At 41.3% G+C, this 17,496-nt stretch overlaps 2 protein-coding genes and 1 pseudogene across 10 annotated transcripts in view; 2 read left to right on the top strand and 1 right to left on the bottom strand.

Moving 5' to 3' along the window:
* Ak3 (adenylate kinase 3) overlaps window positions 1-12,277 on the top strand; it is a 53,028-nt gene extending 40,751 nt beyond the window's left edge. Inside the window, exon 5 of the mRNA XM_006527222.4 lies at window positions 11,690-12,277. Within this exon, the coding sequence (XP_006527285.1) occupies window positions 11,690-11,918 (229 nt within the window). The 3' untranslated portion in view covers window positions 11,919-12,277. The remainder of the gene's footprint in view (window positions 1-11,689) is intronic.
* Window positions 1-16,993, bottom strand: part of Cdc37l1 (cell division cycle 37-like 1) — a 36,328-nt gene extending 19,335 nt beyond the window's left edge. For 6 of the 9 annotated variants that reach the window (NR_165054.1, NM_001302380.2, NM_001377047.1 and 3 more), the window contains exons 1-4: window positions 16,661-16,963; window positions 12,008-12,289; window positions 7,979-8,069; window positions 243-358 (exon numbers count right to left, since the gene is read on the bottom strand). Coding sequence is in view for 5 of the 9 variants with exons in the window: in NM_001302380.2 (NP_001289309.1) it covers window positions 243-358; window positions 7,979-8,069; window positions 12,008-12,289; window positions 16,661-16,792 (621 nt within the window). In the remaining 4 variants the exon portion in view is untranslated. Of the gene's footprint in view, window positions 1-242; window positions 359-7,978; window positions 8,070-12,007; window positions 12,290-16,660 lie in introns of all 9 variants that reach the window. The other 3 variants (NR_165053.1, NR_165055.1, XR_003952810.1) reach the window with 2 other exon arrangements.
* Window positions 3,455-3,987, top strand: Gm10136 (predicted pseudogene 10136; annotated as a pseudogene).
* Window positions 16,994-17,496: the final 503 nt, after the last annotated feature.

The following is a 17,496-nucleotide window of genomic DNA, read 5'->3' as shown; positions in this document are numbered from 1 at the left end:
AGTAAACAAGAGGAGAGGAGTGCTCACAGCACACTGGAAGGATGATCAGAGGCAGCAAAGTGAGCGAGCGAGGCGAGTGAGCACAAACCCTGCACGGAGCGCGAAGGTTGGAAACAAACAATAAAACTTTCTAATTCCTTCTAAGAACCTTCCTCCTCTCATTTAAGGTAAATAATGGGAGAAAATAAAATAAAAATTAGGAGTCTATTAAGGTCTGCAGACATTCAAGGTTCATACAGTACCTGCTCAGCTTCTAGGTGGAAACACCATAAAATAAGATATTTAGCAGTCTCTTCACATACGAGGTGTGGGTGGTCAGACAAAAACCTCTGACTGTCATCCCAGCGACTCAACATACCTGTAAAAAAGAATTCAATCACAAATGTCAAATATTTCCTTTCTTTCTGTGAGGCAATACACAGATTTTAAATGTTACTCTTTAGAGACAATTCACAGTTCCAGACCAGTGTGATACATGACAGGGCAAGCCGAGAAAGCTGAACTTCTTCCTCTTCTTCCTCTTTTTTTTTTTTCTTTTTGGTTTTTCCAGTGGTGGCGCACGCCTTGAATCCCAGCCCTTGGGAGGCAGAGGCAGGCTGATTTCAGAGTTCAAGGACAGCCTGGGCTACACAGAGAAACCCTGTCTTGAAAAACCAAAAAAGAAAAAGAAAAAGAAAAAGAAAAAGAAAAAGAAAAGAAAGCTGAACTTCTTAAAAATCAATGGCCAGCACGATTTATTTCAGATAATTAGTCTGGCTTAACAAGAGTGGCCAGTTGATGTCTCCTGCTTACAGGAATACCCAAAGTTCCACATACATTGAGACACTTGATCTTCCCCTAAAGCTTGTACAACTCAGTACCATTTACTAAGAGAGCAGGATGGTTTTTATTAAAAAGATGAGTAAGAATCTCTACTATTGCCTAGCTGTGGCAAAGACTGCAAATGCAAGGGCTGTCTGGACCACAAAGGCCGGTCAAGGACAGCCGGAGCAACTTTGCAAGACTGTTTCAAAAACAAAAACAATCCAACAAACAGACTAGGGCATGGTCCAGTGATAAAGAATTTGCTTATTATGCATGAGGCTTGAGGCCTATATTATCTCTGTTTTTTAAAGTGTCCAGGATATAATAAAATTTGCCACTTCAGGAAATGTTATTGGCTGGGAAACACTAGTTGGTACTGTGATCACTGATACCCTTGTCATGTTAGTCACACTAGCCATTCACTAATGCTGTCATCTGGTCAGTTGTGTACAGTAAATAACCATTCTTTTAAAAACCAATTGGACATATTTCAAAGGCTGCCATTTTATTTCAAGATATTAAATGAATCCAAATAGTACAAGTCGTACGTCTGCATCTTCACCTAATTTAGCAAAGTCAGGATGAGTCACACGGCATCTGCAATGTGCTGTTCAGGGTTACCCTTGTATGTACTGAGTACTGCAACGCCAGAAGCTTCAAACTTTAGATTTACACGTAGCAGCAAACAGTACAGATGTTATTAAGCCATCATGGTGTTTCCCAGGACTTTCCTGAGAGTATGACAATAAAACTTCACTTTCAACACAAAATGAATTCCTACATACTAAATTTCACATGCAAACATGTCATCAAAACCAAAGACAAATATCTTACTTAAGACTACACAGCAACATATGGGAACCAATTAAAAATACACTATCTTTAGAAAAGGGTTGTAGGTAATTTCAGCTTTTTTTTTTTTTAATTAAGAAAAAAATCCCAAAGAGGACAGAGTTTCCCTATATAACTCAACAATCCCTCATTCTTTAAACTTCTTCAGCTTCTGCCCCTCAGTGCCAGGATTATAAGTGTGCACCATATTTTTCTGACAGTTGGGTCATTTAAGATTTTGGGACGCAGAATGATTATGCAAATGTATTTTAAACTATTTCCTGTGGAATGAATGAGTGCTGAAAGTCAGAGCTGATAAAAGCACAACCCTCCTTTCCTATACCTAAAGACATAAAATGACTCCATGCACAGCCTCGGCCCCCTCCCCCACACTCTCTTTTGAGAAGGTCCCAGAGAACCCAGGCTGGCTTTGTTCCCATCTCTCTCCATTTCTGGGATTATAGGACCTTAGCCACCGGGCACACCTGTCAAGCACTCTACCAAATGAGCTACATACCGAGTCCCTTTGCTGGCTTGCTCACACTTCTAGACAGGCAATCCCTTCTGTTTTTATCTCCAATAATCTATTTACCTCAACAAGGCAGCATTATAACTGAATGAACAAAACCCTTCCATTTGGATTCTGAGTTAAAGGTAATATGAAAAAGATAAGTAACGCTTGTTAACAGCCACACAGGTGAGATTACATGCCAAAGTTTTTATTTTTTTAATACCTAAGACTTTAGTACTTGAGACTGGACAAGGATTGTATCTAAGTAAATTAGATCTTGAATTAGTATGAAATCAAGAACTAGTCCATATAGGTCTTAAGAGAAATCATGTGGGATTTTATAGGAAGATATTTAAAGAGAACCCACAGTTACAGAAGTAGAACCTATCTGAAATGACCCTTACTTTAAAATCTGTAAACAAAGGAACACAGCCGAGGCTAACGGACAGGGAATCAGACTCTAGACCCAAACAGACTCGGTCTGGACCTCGGCTTCAGCTTGGGCAGGTCTCTTCACATACATCTGCATCTTCCTCCGTAGAGCAGGACTAAAGCAGTCCCAACAAGAAGGATTTTTATCACTTTTCGGCCTTTTGGCTAAGATCAAGTGAAGAAGGATTTTTATGAATTACAGACAGTGATTCATATCAATCACTAGGAACAGTGCCTCACATAGTAAACAGTTGCTAGCAGGCATTAACAAATAGTGAGCTAGGCGGCAAGGCCCGTGGGAAGCTCATGGCTAGTTTTGCTTACTGAGCCTCATTTCCCCATGTTTCCCACCACCTATCACCAGACAACATTTTTTACCTCCGTGCCGACACACAAAGTCATGTTAGTCAAAACCAAATCCATCCTTCTCTCCATCACCTTACCATGCTTCTGAGGTTTCAGGTTACCCCATTAAGTATTCTACACACTTCTCTGGCATTTCCATTTCTCAGTGGTTTTATATATATATATGTGTGTGTGTGTGTGTGTGTGTGTGTGTGTGTGTGTGTGTATGTATGTATATATGTATACGTATACATATATATGTATGTATATGTATCTATATGACATATTTTTTTAATATTAAGGCATCCCATAATTATTAGAATATGACCTTAAATATTTTTTCAGGTACTAGAAATGAAGTGTATTTGTTGTAGAGAATTTGGAAAGTTCTCAAATTTTAGAAAAAAATATGCAATTTTATCACAGAGACAAATTTAATTCCTATAATACATATAATTTTCAGTTCATTTTACTTTATATTTTATTCAAGTAGTTCATAGCTTTTTAAAAATACAGTTAAAAAACACATGGTTTGGCGGCCATCGGTGGATCGCAGCCGCCAAAATGAAGTTCAATCCCTTCGTGACTTCTGACCGAAGCAAGAACCGCAAACGGCATTTCAATGCGCCCTCTCACATTCGGAGGAAGATCATGTCTTCCCCTCTTTCCAAAGAGCTGAGACAGAAGTATAACGTTCGGTCTATGCCCATTCGGAAGGATGACAAAGTTCAGGTTGTTCGTGGACACTACAAAGGCCAGCAGATTGGCAAGGTGGTCCAAGTGTACAGGAAGAAGTACGTCATCTACATCGAACGCGTCCAGCGAGAGAAGGCTAATGGCACAACCGTCCCTGTGGGCATCCACCCCAGCAAGGTCGTTATCACCAGGCTAAAGCTGGACAAGGACCGCAAGAAGATCCTGGAGAGGAAAGCCAAGTCCCGACAAGTAGGAAAGGAGAAGGGCAAATACAAGGAAGAAACAATCGAGAAGATGCAGGAGTAGAGACATCCCATGCACGGCTTTCATTAAAGACTGCTTAAGTAAAAAAAAAAAAAAAAAAAAAAAAAACCACATGGTTTTAGAATGCAACAAAGGTATAACAAGTGAGAGAGAAAACAGCTCCTGTGCAAATGTTTACAGTGCTTGGTAAAGTGTCCAGTGACCGACCAGCCTACATAGACTCAGAGAAGTGACCCGCCTACATAGACTCAGAGAAGTGACCAGCCTGCACAGACTCAGAGAAGTGACCAGCCTGCATAGACTCAGAGAAGTGACCCGCCTGCATAGACTCAGAGAAGTGACCAGCCTACACAGACTCAGAGAAGTGACCAGCCTGCATAGACTCAGAGAAGTGACCAGCCTACACAGACTCAGAGAAGTGACCAGCCTGCATAGACTCAGAGAAGTGACCAGCCTGCATAGACTCAGAGAATTCGGAATCCAAGCTAACTCCAGCTGAAAGGGAAAATGTTGCGCTCTGAAAGATTACTGCACAATTCAAACAGCAGCTCTAGTACCACAGTGATGTTAAAGATACGCACAACTGTGGGAGCTGGTTAAAAGAAAATAAATGAGCTCTGTGTCTAGTCTAAATCAGCATTTTATATTTCCAAAGCACTAATAAATACAAATGTAAAGGAAAATCAGATTTCAATAATCCATAACACTGCAACCGTTAGTTGGTAAATTTCATTTAAGTGTAAGGGTAAAGAGCAGGAAAAAGAGCCATCACTAGAATAATGGAGAGTTGAGAAGAACACAGGCACAATTGAGACATGGGTGTGAAGTCCCGGCAGCCTACACAGACAGTCCCCATCTACCACGCCCTCTTTTTCAAGAGATGAGAACAGAATCCAAGTTTGGAAAGTCTCACTTGGAAGCTTTAGTTATAGCTGCCATTAGAGATGTTCTTTAAGGAGTTCATCAAAATATCTCATCAGTCTGGCAAATACTTCTTTCCTTTACAAATAAGTACACACTAGCAGAAATATTTGCTTTATCCAAAGTTGAATAACATCAAACTCAGACTCTTATCTCAGACCACTATCAACTGTGCTATCACTTTGTAAACGTACACTTGATACCTCATCATCCCATGTAACTGGAAATTAGTCCACTCTATGTTGATGGAACTTGGCGAGCAGAAGTAGCAGGTATCCCAGATGCCTATTTATATGATACACACATACCAGAGAGTGAGTGGAAAGTAAGATACATGAAAATTTTGGCAGCCTACTACCTTAAGAACATTTCTGTGGATCCAATGTGCTGCAGCAAGTAGGGCACCTCCTCCAAAGTGAAAAGCCAGTGTGCATTTCCACTAAGAACATCACAGTGTGAACCTGGGAGGGGCTAACGTCTGGTTGGATTTGAAGGCAGCAAGGGCCTGGTTAGTATTACAAGATGAGATGCTAGAAGCTCACAACATGCAATGGTAAAACACGTGCTTATGAATCATCTGTGGATGTCAAGGCAGCCTCTTCTGGCCATCTTATTAAACATACCATAGTTGAATAAACTAAGGGGTTATGGTGAGCATAGGTTTGAGATTATGCACAAACTCAAGAGCGTGGAGTCTTCTTATCAAGGATGTTTCGGTAGCCTAGTCCAGGAAAAAAATAAAGCTAAAACTTCAATATGGCACCATATTCTACAAATTTAATTATTCCTCCACCAAATAGCCGCTTGAGTATATTGGTATATTGGTCCAGTTTCTTCTTGGAAGGATCAATAATCCCTCACTTGAACAAGCCCATGCTCGAGCTGAAAGTGGTTCTCTCTCCTTACCTTGCTTTACCAGTAATACATTTTTTGATCTACTAGATGAATTGGTTAGTATACACTATTTTATACTTATTTTATTATCAAGATAAATGATAAATCAACTCCTGACACTCATTGGTCTTACCATGGAATGCTCAGAACCTCAGTTTCACACCGTGAGACAGGGTCTACTGCTGTAGACTCAGGCCTGGTGTCAAGGTGGATTACAGCACTTATGAAGTTGGGATGTTTTCTCACACACAATTGCCATTTAACTGAAGCACTCATTCTACAACAAAAGAACGTACTGTTTCTCACTTACTCGGTGGCATGGCTCCAAAACAACTGGCATATGGAATGCCAGGTGGGCAAAAACCAAAACCAAACCAAACTCAAAACACAAGAGCACTAGTGCCACTCTTCTACCAATGTTCTGTGTGTCTAGAAAGAAGTACGAGGGGACGGCGCATCATTCTCCCCCAGAAGAACACATGGGCTGTGGTAACAAGGACTAGGAAGGGATGGCAACTGACAACACAGGACTCATCTGCAAATTACTGCTTCAGTCCCTTCTATCCTTCCTGGTTTAAAGACTGTAAAATCTACCCAAAAGAGGCATGCCCATTCCTCTTACTTCTATGTATAAGACGACACGACATATGTAGAAATGTGAACTTGTGTGTTTAGCTCTTCAGGTACTAGTCGTTGTTGTTGTTGTTGTTTTGACTTGGCTATTTGTGACAGAGTCTCATAGTCCAGACTAACCCTGAACTTGCGATCCCCCAGCTTCAGCCTCTCCAGTGATGGGATTTCAAGCACGTGTGAACATGCCCAGCTTTTTTGGGTACTATTCTTGAGTTAAATGTACAATTTCTCCTTTTGAAACAAAATTACTTTGAGAGAACACAAATGGAAAAAGGTTTCAACATTGCTGCGCCCTCCTCGGCCGGCAAGGAAGACATAACACGGTCGGATTCTTCTCAACAGCCTTTACTGCAGGAACGCCTCGATGCTGCTATGGGGACCCCGGGCACCCAGGGAGGTCTGCTTATATGTACCCCAGCACAGGGAAAGGCTTCGTGTCCTCCTGGGATAGGCTGAACCGCTGTCACCTAATTAGCATGTACCCGCTCAGGAGGGGTTGGCGCCAGACTTACGCCTGCGCAGTGGTGGTGTTTATGACAACGGCACACAGGCGCCATCTTAGAGTTGGCTTCCTACACAACATGCCACTGATTAACAAAACATAAGCAAGAGCCATGTCTGTTCATTCACACAATATTTGAATAAAAAAGTGTGACCCTCAACTCCTCACACTTCCACGTAGCATTTTCAATCCTACAGCATCATATTGTTTAGGCCTCAGAATACACCATGCATATATTTTCTGACTCTGCACTTCTCATGCTGTTGCCTAATCTTTATGGAAAATTCTGAAAATCTGCCCCTCCTAAACAAACTCAGACATTACCTCCTCTAGGAATCCTTCACTTACACCAAGTTCACCCCGCTTCACCCATTAGAAACAGCTAGTTCTGGGACTGGAGAGATGGTTTAGCCATTATGAGTGCTTCCTGCTTTTCTAGAACCTAAGTTCAGATCCCAGCACCCACACTGGGGTGACTTACAACCACCCAGAAGTCCAGTCTCAGGGGATCTGCCACCATCTTGTGATCTCCATGGCCCTCCTATACACGTGGCATATACTTATACAGGCATAAGCACGCACATATAAAGATTTTAATAAATCTTTAAAGAGAGCAAAAGTTCTATGTTAGATTTTTGTACATTTCTGTCCTATTATCTGAGTAACATGTCAAGAACTACAAATTACACAGCATGATATGCAAATCTGGAAGAAGAAAACTGAGCATCGGAGCTGGAGCAATGGTTTGGTGGACAAAGGACCTGCTCTCCACCCGACATGATGAAAAAGAAGGACTCCAGCAAGCTGTACCCTGCCCCCCATGCATGTGCACCTGATCTCTCCCACTGCACATCAAGTAGATGAGATACATTTTTAAACGAGTGCTAACCTTTTTATGTTTAAAAAAATTTCAAAAAGAAAATCCCTGAACAGTAAAAAAATACAAAACAGTGATACCATCATTAATGAAGTACTTCTCTTCACACCCTGACACAAGAGAGGACAGAAGCAGGTCTGTGACACGACCAGAAGCATAAGCAGGTTGGCCACGAGTAGTTTGGGGGCCTCATTTTATAGGTTCATTGTTACACACATACCAATGATCTCTAACACAATAAAGAAGAAAATTTAAGTAGTGGACTTACCAAAATGTCTGATTTTTTGCTCATATTTCTGCATAAATGATTGTGATTTATCTTCCTCTTCTGTTTTTCTTTTATCTTGATTAATAAAACTCTGGAAAAATTGAGTGACTAAAATCAGTATTTTAACTAAAACTCTTCAAATATTGAATGCTTAGTAATCTTTCCTATAGACATGATGCTATAAGAATTATGGCAAAGCACCATGCATCATTAAATTAATCTGCTAAACTCATCATTAAAAATGTAAACATTCTCATTTGGTAGTTTCATTAGTTTTAAAATACAAATTTATCTAGATATCACAGAAAAACATCTGAATGAAATCTTTTTTTAACCTGATTACCCTAACAAAGACAAGAATAGAGAGATTCTTTCCATGTATAATTTACATCTGCATTATTCATTTCCAATAAATACTTGCAACTGCAGCCGATTCTTTGGGTTTTTTGATAGAAGCAAACGCAATAATCCAAGCACATAAGAGTCAAAGATAGCCGAGCAGTGGTGCCGCACGCACTCGGGAGGCAGAGGCAGGCAGATTTCTGAGTTCGAGGCCAGCCTGGTCTACAGATAGAGTTCCAGAACACCCAGGGCTATACAGAGAAACCCTGTCTCAAAAAAAGAAAAGAGAAAAAAAGAAGAAGAAAAAAAAAGAAAAAAAAGTCAAAGATATTTACTATAAATTCTTTGAGAAGAAATAAAACAAAAAATATAGCTTGATTGCATTTCTAAAAAGTTTTAATCCTCCTTAAAACTAAGTACAAACTTCTAGTAAGGAAGAATTTGCATTTGTTAAATAAGTCATAAAACAGACCAAGAAGTTTCACATCTAACCAGCAAAACTAACAGAACAGTTTTGCCAAAGTATTCTCTGATACACTTAAACACTGATATCACTGCCAAAAATGAAACGAATAAACTAGCTCCCTGCCAGCTTGCATTTCAAAACAAAAGCACCTTGTACTTTGTTACCTGCATCAATACTGTTCGAGCCACAAATACACCTTAAAATTTTCTACTAGCATTAGCAGAAGCATTAAAAAGCAGAGATACAGATGAAGTTCATAACAGATTGAACATATCATTTAAAATGGAAGAAACACACAAAAAATTAACAAAGTACTTCCCTTCTGGGGTGTTTGGTATGGAGTAATGGAATCTGGTATATATTTTACAAGATTCAGGCATGCATCCCTGGGCACAGTGCCACATGTCTTTTTGGGGGGAAGCAGAGGCAGACAGACAGATCTCTGAGTCTGAGGTCTCCCTGGGCTAAGAAACTTCCAGACGGGCCAGGGCTACATGAGATCCCGATTAAAACTTAAACTAAAACAAAACTGATTGTCTTTAAAACAACAAAAACCCTATTAATCTGGCAGAAGTACTGTACTATTTTAAGAGACTCTACTCTCTAGGTTATTAATTTAAAGGACTGATTCAATGTTTCAATACTGTTATTTAAAAGACAAGATTGGCACCCAAAACAAGACAAGGTGCCTGATTCCTTCACTCTTATTCAATATGGTGCTTGATGACTTCTGCAGCAAGACAAGAGAAGACACAAATAGGAAGGAAGAAGTGAATGTGCTCTTATTTGTAAATAATATAATTCTACAGGCCAGAGACCTCAATGGCTATACCACAAAATCTTTTATCTGATACACACTTTCAGCAAACTGATAGGATACAAAACTAACAAAGATATCAGTAGCTTATAAACTAATAACATGCTGAGAAATATATATAAAAAAATCACATTCATGATTACCTTAAATATAGACAAATAAAAACAAAAGACCTTGGAATAAACCTAACTCTAGTAAGGAAGTGAAAAACATCTATAGTAAAAACACTAAACTATAAAAAATAGGAAATACAAAGATCTCCATTGCTGATGGACAAGATTTAATATTGCAAAAATGGCTATGATACCAAAACCAATTACAGATTCAATGTGATCTCTATCAAAATCCCAATGTGTTTCTTCACAGAAACCAGGAAGAAAAAAATTCAAATGGAATCATAAAAGACCACAGACAGCTTAAACAAGCTGAGCTAAAAGAAAATACTAGAAGCATCACTGTACTTGACTTCAATTCAATTGTGTAGAAGAGAGCCACAGCTAACAAAGATGTCAAGATAAATTATTTATCAGAGAAAAGGCAGCTTCCTCAGGTGGTAGTGGCCAACTGGATAGCACACACAGAAGAATCTAGATCTTTATCTCATCCAAAAGCATCAAAGACCTTACCGTGACACCTGAAACTCCAGGATTACTAAAGGAGAAAGCACAGAAAACACTTCACGATAACAGCATAGGCAGAGACTCTGAACATCAGGACTCCAGTCACTCAAGAAAGAACATCAGCAATTAACCAGAGACTTCATGCAAAGTGTCCTCATAGCAAAACAAAAGGATGGCCTACAAAACGAGACAACATCTGTCAGTTGTACCTCTAAGGTCTAATACCTATTTAAGATCGACTGTTTTATTACATTTACTTGTTTAGTTTGCATGAGTACAGATGTGTATGTCTCGCTCTCTCTCTCTGTGCATGTGTGCATGCATGTGTGTGTGTGTGTGTGTGTGTGTGTGTGTGCACGTGTGTGAACATTTGTGTGTTAACATACCATAGAGTATGTGTGGTGGTCAGAAGATAATTTGCAAGTGCCTCTCCCTTCCCCATGTGGGTCCTCAGGATCAAACTCAGGTCATTAGGCTTGGTGGCAAACATCCTGACCTGCTGGACCATATCATTACCCTAATATCTTTTACTACAGTACACAAAGAAGCAAAATACTAAATAATAAGAAATCAAACAATCCATTCAATAAATGGGCTAATGGAGTAAGCAGACAATCCTTAAAAATTAAATACAGACGGCCAATAGATATATGGGAAAATGTCTGATATCAGCCATCCAAGAAATGCAAATCAAAACTGCACTGAGATTCCATTTTGCCACTATCAGAATAAGAGTCACCACAAAACCAAATAAAAATGCTCAAGGTTGCCGACAAGATGGCACACTTATACACTAGCAGGAATGTAAGAGAGCCTGTCTACTATGAATGTTAGTATGTACATTTCTCAAGAAACTAAAAATAGAACCACCATGTGGCCCAGCTACAAATACTACTTCTGGGTATTTACCTGGAAAACTGGCAGTCAACATATCAGAGATATTTACACATCAAAATTTGTTGCATCATCATTTTATTAGCTATGGGACTAGCATGGATGCCCAAAGTAAGATTAAATGTACATCACTACACACACACACACACACACACACACATACACGCACACACGCGCACACACGCACACACACGCACGCACGAATATTTTGTAGCCACAAAAAATATGAGATTATGTGATTTGCAGAAAAATGATTTGCACCTGGACATAATCATATTTCTATAGATGCACAAAGTCACTAAAGAACAGACTATATAGAAGCACGTGAAACTATCGAGGGACACAAAGGCAACTAACAGGAAGGGAATGGGTGAGAAAAGGGAGAATGGAAGGGCATAGGGGCTGGACGTCTCAAAGTGCACTGTATACTTGCACGAAAATGGCTTTATGCAATCCAGTATGATAAAATTTAAATTAAAAGAAAGATTCTCCTGAGTTTACTAAACCCATGCTGGTAAACTGAAGGATTGTATTTACAAATTCAGTAACTGCATGTGTTACAAAACCCACAGGAAGCCGACAGCCCGGCCACATCAGGAAGTACCCACATCTCAGCTTCAGCACACAGGCCCGTGCTACACATCACCTTGTGAGCTGGGGTCTTCCTATTCTTCCCAGCTACCCTACGCTGAAGGAAGCAAGGCTTGGAGATGCTGGCTGTTTAGCAGGACTCTGGTGCTTTGCAACAGTTACTTACAGACACTTCTGGTTCTCCTTCTTCATTTTTATCTGCAGTGCTAGGAATGGAGCCCAGGGCCTCTTGCGTGTTCTACCTTTGACCACATACCCAGCCCCTGTCCTCTTTTTTTATGGTCCAACAAAGATCATACCTTATTAAAAACATCCTTGCTAATGGCATCCATGTTCCAGAGACACATCCTCTCTCTTTGGACCAGAGCCTCTTCTTTCTGTCGCCACTCTTCTTCCCGCTGCCTCAGTTCTGACACCGCGGTCTGTGCTTTGGCGTGTTCCTGATCCAAGGACTCAGAGTTATGCAGTGCTAAGCTGCCAAGTTTCTGCTGGGCTTCAGCAAGATTCCATTTACATGCAACAGAGCTCTTCACAAATTCTTTCTGCTTTTGGCAAGCCAGCTCAATCCCGTGGCTATACATCTAAATAAGAAGTAACAACTGTATTAGTAAGGAATGAAGGCAGCAGCAATGACACAGCTCACTGTTTTCCATCAAAGGGTCTCTGTAGGACGTTTTGGTACAAGGCATAGCTGTATTCTTTGTCTACAATTGCAGTTTACATCCATCAATTCAACTCTGAGCTTCTTTGTTCATCGATGCCTCTCCTTGACAACTAACACTACAAAGGCTGGCAATTGCCAGTGATTCGCACAGAGATGACGGACAACAACAAACATCAGCTGTGTGGGCTCCAGAATCCTTCCTTCCCCAGGAGGAGGAAAGCAAAGCCACGTCCAGTGCATCAGTCATGGCTCCTCATCCTGAAAACCAGAGCTCTGACCTGTAGATCTTGCAGTGACCAGTCTTCACTTCAAAGAACCCATTTAATGGCTCCTAGTTTCTTTGTGTCATCACAATCTGTGACGATGAGAGAGTTCTTAATAAAAAATGCTACTTAAATGATTATGTCACACAGGCACACCTTACCTCAATCCTAATGGAAACAGTGACAGTGAAATCGAAAAGTGCCAACTGGTGACTCTGCTCTACTCAGGAGAAATCACTTTCAATACTTCTGTAACTGCTCATGTAAATGCAATGGGAGTTTAGTTCCTTATATTCCTTGTCTCAACAACAAAAGTGGAGGGCATTTTTTAAGGATTTCTTGGTTAAATGTACTTCATACTACTTACTAAGAATCACTGTTCTTAATCTGTTGCCAGAACTGTATCATTATTAGAGCCTTTATTCATTTACATCTCAACTGTATAAATATAATCATACCTTTTGGTCTTCATTAGCCATTCACTACTAGAATGATGCTTCAAAAAGAGGGGGCAGTCATGCTTTTTCCGAGAGTCTATTATTATAAAGCACAGACCCTTTAGTTCCCGTCAGTTTTACTTACTGGCTTATTCTTCCCACCCTCAGAACCCGATTATCCCTTTTCACTGATAACACTCTGTCCTCTATCCGATCCCTGCCCGATCCCAAGCCTGTTCTTATCCACTCTCTCCAAACCCAAGGTATACACATTGCTATACTGCTGTTTTTAACATTAATATATACTTATTTTCCCTGATTCCAAGCTTTGTAAGGAGTTAGAATTTAGTAACAAACTGTTCTGGCACAGGGAGTAAACCTGAGTTTTCTAGCACATTTGAGATTTCTACTGGCTGTCTGTGGACATTGCTCTCCTGTTTCCTTATTTAGTAGTTATTTGGGTTTCAAGCCCATATACTGCCATGTCTCTAAACGACAAGTAAAACATTTATTTTTACTTCTTGATACACTAGAAAATGAAGATGTTGGAGAGCTGGCTCAGTGGTTGAGCTCATTTGTTACTCCTGAGGAGGACCTGGGCTCCATCTCCAGCACCTATATGGTGACTCACAATTGTCTGCAACTCCAGGACATCCAACGACCTCTTTTGACCTTGGCAGGTGTCAGGAATGCATGGGATGCACACACATGCACACAAGCAAAATTCTCATATACATAAAATAATTAAATTAAAAGAAAAATTATCAATGCTGTTGCACACCTTTAATTCCGGCACTTGGGATGCAGAGGCAGGCAGATCTCTGTCAGTTCAAGGTCAGCTTCATCTACAGAGTGGATAGCTGGGCTACACAGAGAAACTTTTATGTCAAGGGGGGTGGGGGAAATGGGGAGAAAGCCAGTAAAAGGAGAAAAATGAAGCTGTAAAACAATTTGTAAAAAACAAAGTTATACCAATAAAGGCAATTATTAGAAGTGGGGTGCAGGATCTTGCCCTAATTATACAAAAGCAAATATTTCTCAAATCAAGCCAACTACCAAAATTATGTATATTTAAATTATTCCCCATAGACTATCATACCATTTGGTCATACAGTCCAACATGGACAGAGATGACTAAGTATACTATTGGGTCTTTAAGAAAAAGAAGCAACCCAGGGACGTGAACCCATGTTAGGCACGCATTCTCCACAGAGCTGCATTCTGAGCCCATATCAAGTCTTATTTTATTCTGTGATCATATAAAAGTTTAAAAGGCCATAATTTTAGTAAACAAAAACTCCGCAAAGAAACTATGATGGTTCAAGTCTACTGGAGCAGCTTCACATCAAAAGCTCTCAAACAGCAGCCACACTGGATCCCAGCACTGAGAGGGCTAAGTGGGCACAGGCCCACTCCTAACCAAGAAGCAGTGTGCAGTTGGTACCTGCTAGAAAGGGGAAATCACTGAGTTCCATCGCCCCCATTCCAGGGCGGGCAGTGCCATGCTGAGCAGTAGCTAGCCAACACAGAATGAACTCTGTGGTGTTTTTGTGGACTTTTTGCTCCATTTTAGCCTTTTTAATTATTCTAAAATTGTATTTATTTAGTCTTACTAGTCTTTTGCTTGTTTATTTTGATTTCATTTGGGTAGTTTGTTTTAAGAGAGGGAGAACATAATGTGAGATGAGGAGATTTGGGGAGGATCTGGGAGGAGTTGGGAGAGTGGAAAACAAGATGCAAATATATTGTATGAAAATTTAATTTAAAAAAAGATACAAGCGGGCTGGAGAGATGGCTCAGCAGTTAAGAACACTGACTGCTCTTCCAGAGGTCCTGAGTTGAATTCCCAGCAACCACATGGTGGCTCACAACCATCTGTAATGAGATCTGAAGCCCTCTACTGGTCTGTCTGAAGACAGCTACAGTGTACTCATATAAATAAAATAAATCTTTAAAAAAATACAACCATCTTTTTTGAAGTCCTCAAATTCTGGCTTGCCTTTTCACACATCATGTTATATTGAGATAGCTCTCTGTCTCTCATATTTGGTAAAAATTAAGCCAGTAATTTAAGATGAATTTTTAAAATCCTGTTGATTGATTAAACATTTTATTTTTTTTTAAATATTCTAATGTCCCCCCCAATTTAAGTCCTAAAGCTAGCAAAACATACAAGTAGGCTTGTAATAATTATATGTTCTTAGAAGTAATGACTGTGTAAATTTTATCACCATTTAAAAGCCTTCTCATCCAAATAAAATGCTATAGTATTTCTCTGGATAGGCAGTGCAGAAGCGTCCTGAAAAGAACACCGGACTGGGAGTCATGAGTTCTAGTGGGGACCCTGCACTGTCTAACTAAATGACCCTGGGAGATCTCCTTTAGTGAAGGCAATAGAAGCCTTCTTAAACCCCATCACCTAAACAAATGCACAGGTAAAATCGTTTTAAAATGTTGGGTTTCTTGGATTACTTCTTCGAGTCAACCACAGTGCACTGAAATTGAGGCAGTTTCCCCTTGCCTGTCCAAATTGACACCAGCAACTTTTCGTTTTCTCCCTCTGCAATACTAAGTATACACAGATGATACTAGTGATCCGTAACTAGGTGACTACTGACCCATCAATTCTCATTTTGCCTTACTTTCCCTATGACTAGTTGGCTGACCATAGTCTGTGGTTATGAAACAGCATACTGTGGGTGAGCCCAATCAACTCAGCTGACTGACTTGCGGGCAGACAATTTAAACCAGTCATCTTTAAGAAAAGCTATTATAATATTGGACCACATTTTTGCAAAAACGCCTGGAAATCAGACACCTACAATCAATTTCATTGAAAAGATTAGTGTTCAGTCTATGCTTTTGAAATCTGGTTCAAAACACACCCAGGTGAAAAGTCGGGAGAAGGTGATGTTCGCAGCATAGCACAGCACCCCTATAAAAGCCATAACTGGCATATAACACTTGACAGTTTCCGAGGCAAGAAAGCTGGGTTGAAAAACACATGTAGTATCAGAAACTTCGGGAAGAAGCCTGAAAGCCAATTCGGTGGCTGTATGTTTTCACCGGAGGCTGACGCGGAATCAAACTATGAATACAGTAAAGGACCAATGATAGAAACGGAGGTGTGTGCCAGCGTCAAAGGCAAGGCTTACAGAATTTGCTGAGATGTCAGCGCGGCAAAGAGCACGTGAGATGTTTATGTCAGGACTCGGTGTACTATTTTAGAAGTACAATCACTCTCTGTTCCTATCAACTGTGCACAAAGTAGCTGGAGCTCGTAATAAAGGCTCGGATGAAAGCACGCACCAGAGGACAAAGGGTCAATGTTATACACTTGAGCGGCCCCCAAAGCTCCACGCAGACAGCAGCAGAGAGGGGGAGGAGGAACCTCTCGCAAAGGTGAGGGGCAACCAGCCCCGGTGCAGGGACAAGTGTGCGTGGACGTGGAGGTCGGGAATGCGCGCGTGATCGCCTCCTTTTCTCGCGGAAGATGCTGCCAGAGCTGTGGCTTGGCATCAGGCTCCCCCGCGATGCCCGCAGACATTTCCCATCCCCCGCCCCCGGCAGAACGCAGGCCGCTCTCACCTGGGCGCCGCCGTCCGGTACCGGAGAGTAGTGGGACGAAGAGGGGGACACGTCTAAGTCACTCTCCTCCTCGGTTTCCCCGCCAGTCCTCGGGAAGCTCCAGGGGCCCGGTGGCGGCCACGGCTGCTCCATGTCCCACTGGTCCGGGCCCGGCAACCGCCAGCGCCAACGGCCCTGGCGTGAGTGGAACCTGCTGGGCGGAGCCAGCCGCCCGGCCGGCCACGGTCGTTACCCAGAATCCCTCTGCCCCTGGCGAAGCCGATGCACCCCCGGAGCAGGCCTGGACTGTGCCGCCGGCGGACTGCGGAAGAAGAAGTAGCCGGCCGGGACGTCATTTCCGGGGGCGTGACCGGGCGTGGCCACGTCTGGACGAAGAAGCAAAGTCTGGAGTTTAAGTCCGGGAAAGCTAACTAGGGTTTCTGCAGGTTCGGATCCGGGCGTTCAAAGGGTGTTCTGACTTGTCCCTCTTCTATTTCAAAAGCTCCTTCGTGTAGAGCAATCTAAGTCGGAGTCGAGGGGGACCGATTTAGAAAGCACAGCCAACTTTCCTTTAACTTCAAATTACCCGCGACAAGACTGTTCTCCAAACCCTGCTACAGCGGAGGAGGACACTAAAAATAAAATACTGGGGCAAGCACATTTGTAAAGAATTGAGACAAGTAGTAGACGTATCAGAGGGCTTTCCGTTCCTCGTGTCTTTTTAGAATCGTGAAGATCCGAGTACTCACTGTCCCTTTTCTTTTTGAGACAAAATGACCCACCATAGCCCGAGAACACATTTTAAGCGAAAAACTCAAAGATTGGGAATGTACCCTGGCAGTAGAGTGCTCATTTAA

This window comes from Mus musculus, chromosome 19, assembly GCF_000001635.26.
Source record: "Mus musculus strain C57BL/6J chromosome 19, GRCm38.p6 C57BL/6J".
NCBI lineage: Eukaryota > Metazoa > Chordata > Mammalia > Rodentia > Muridae > Mus > Mus musculus.
The sequence above is the reverse complement of the archived record's forward strand: the minus strand, read 5'-3'. Positions and strand labels throughout refer to the sequence as shown.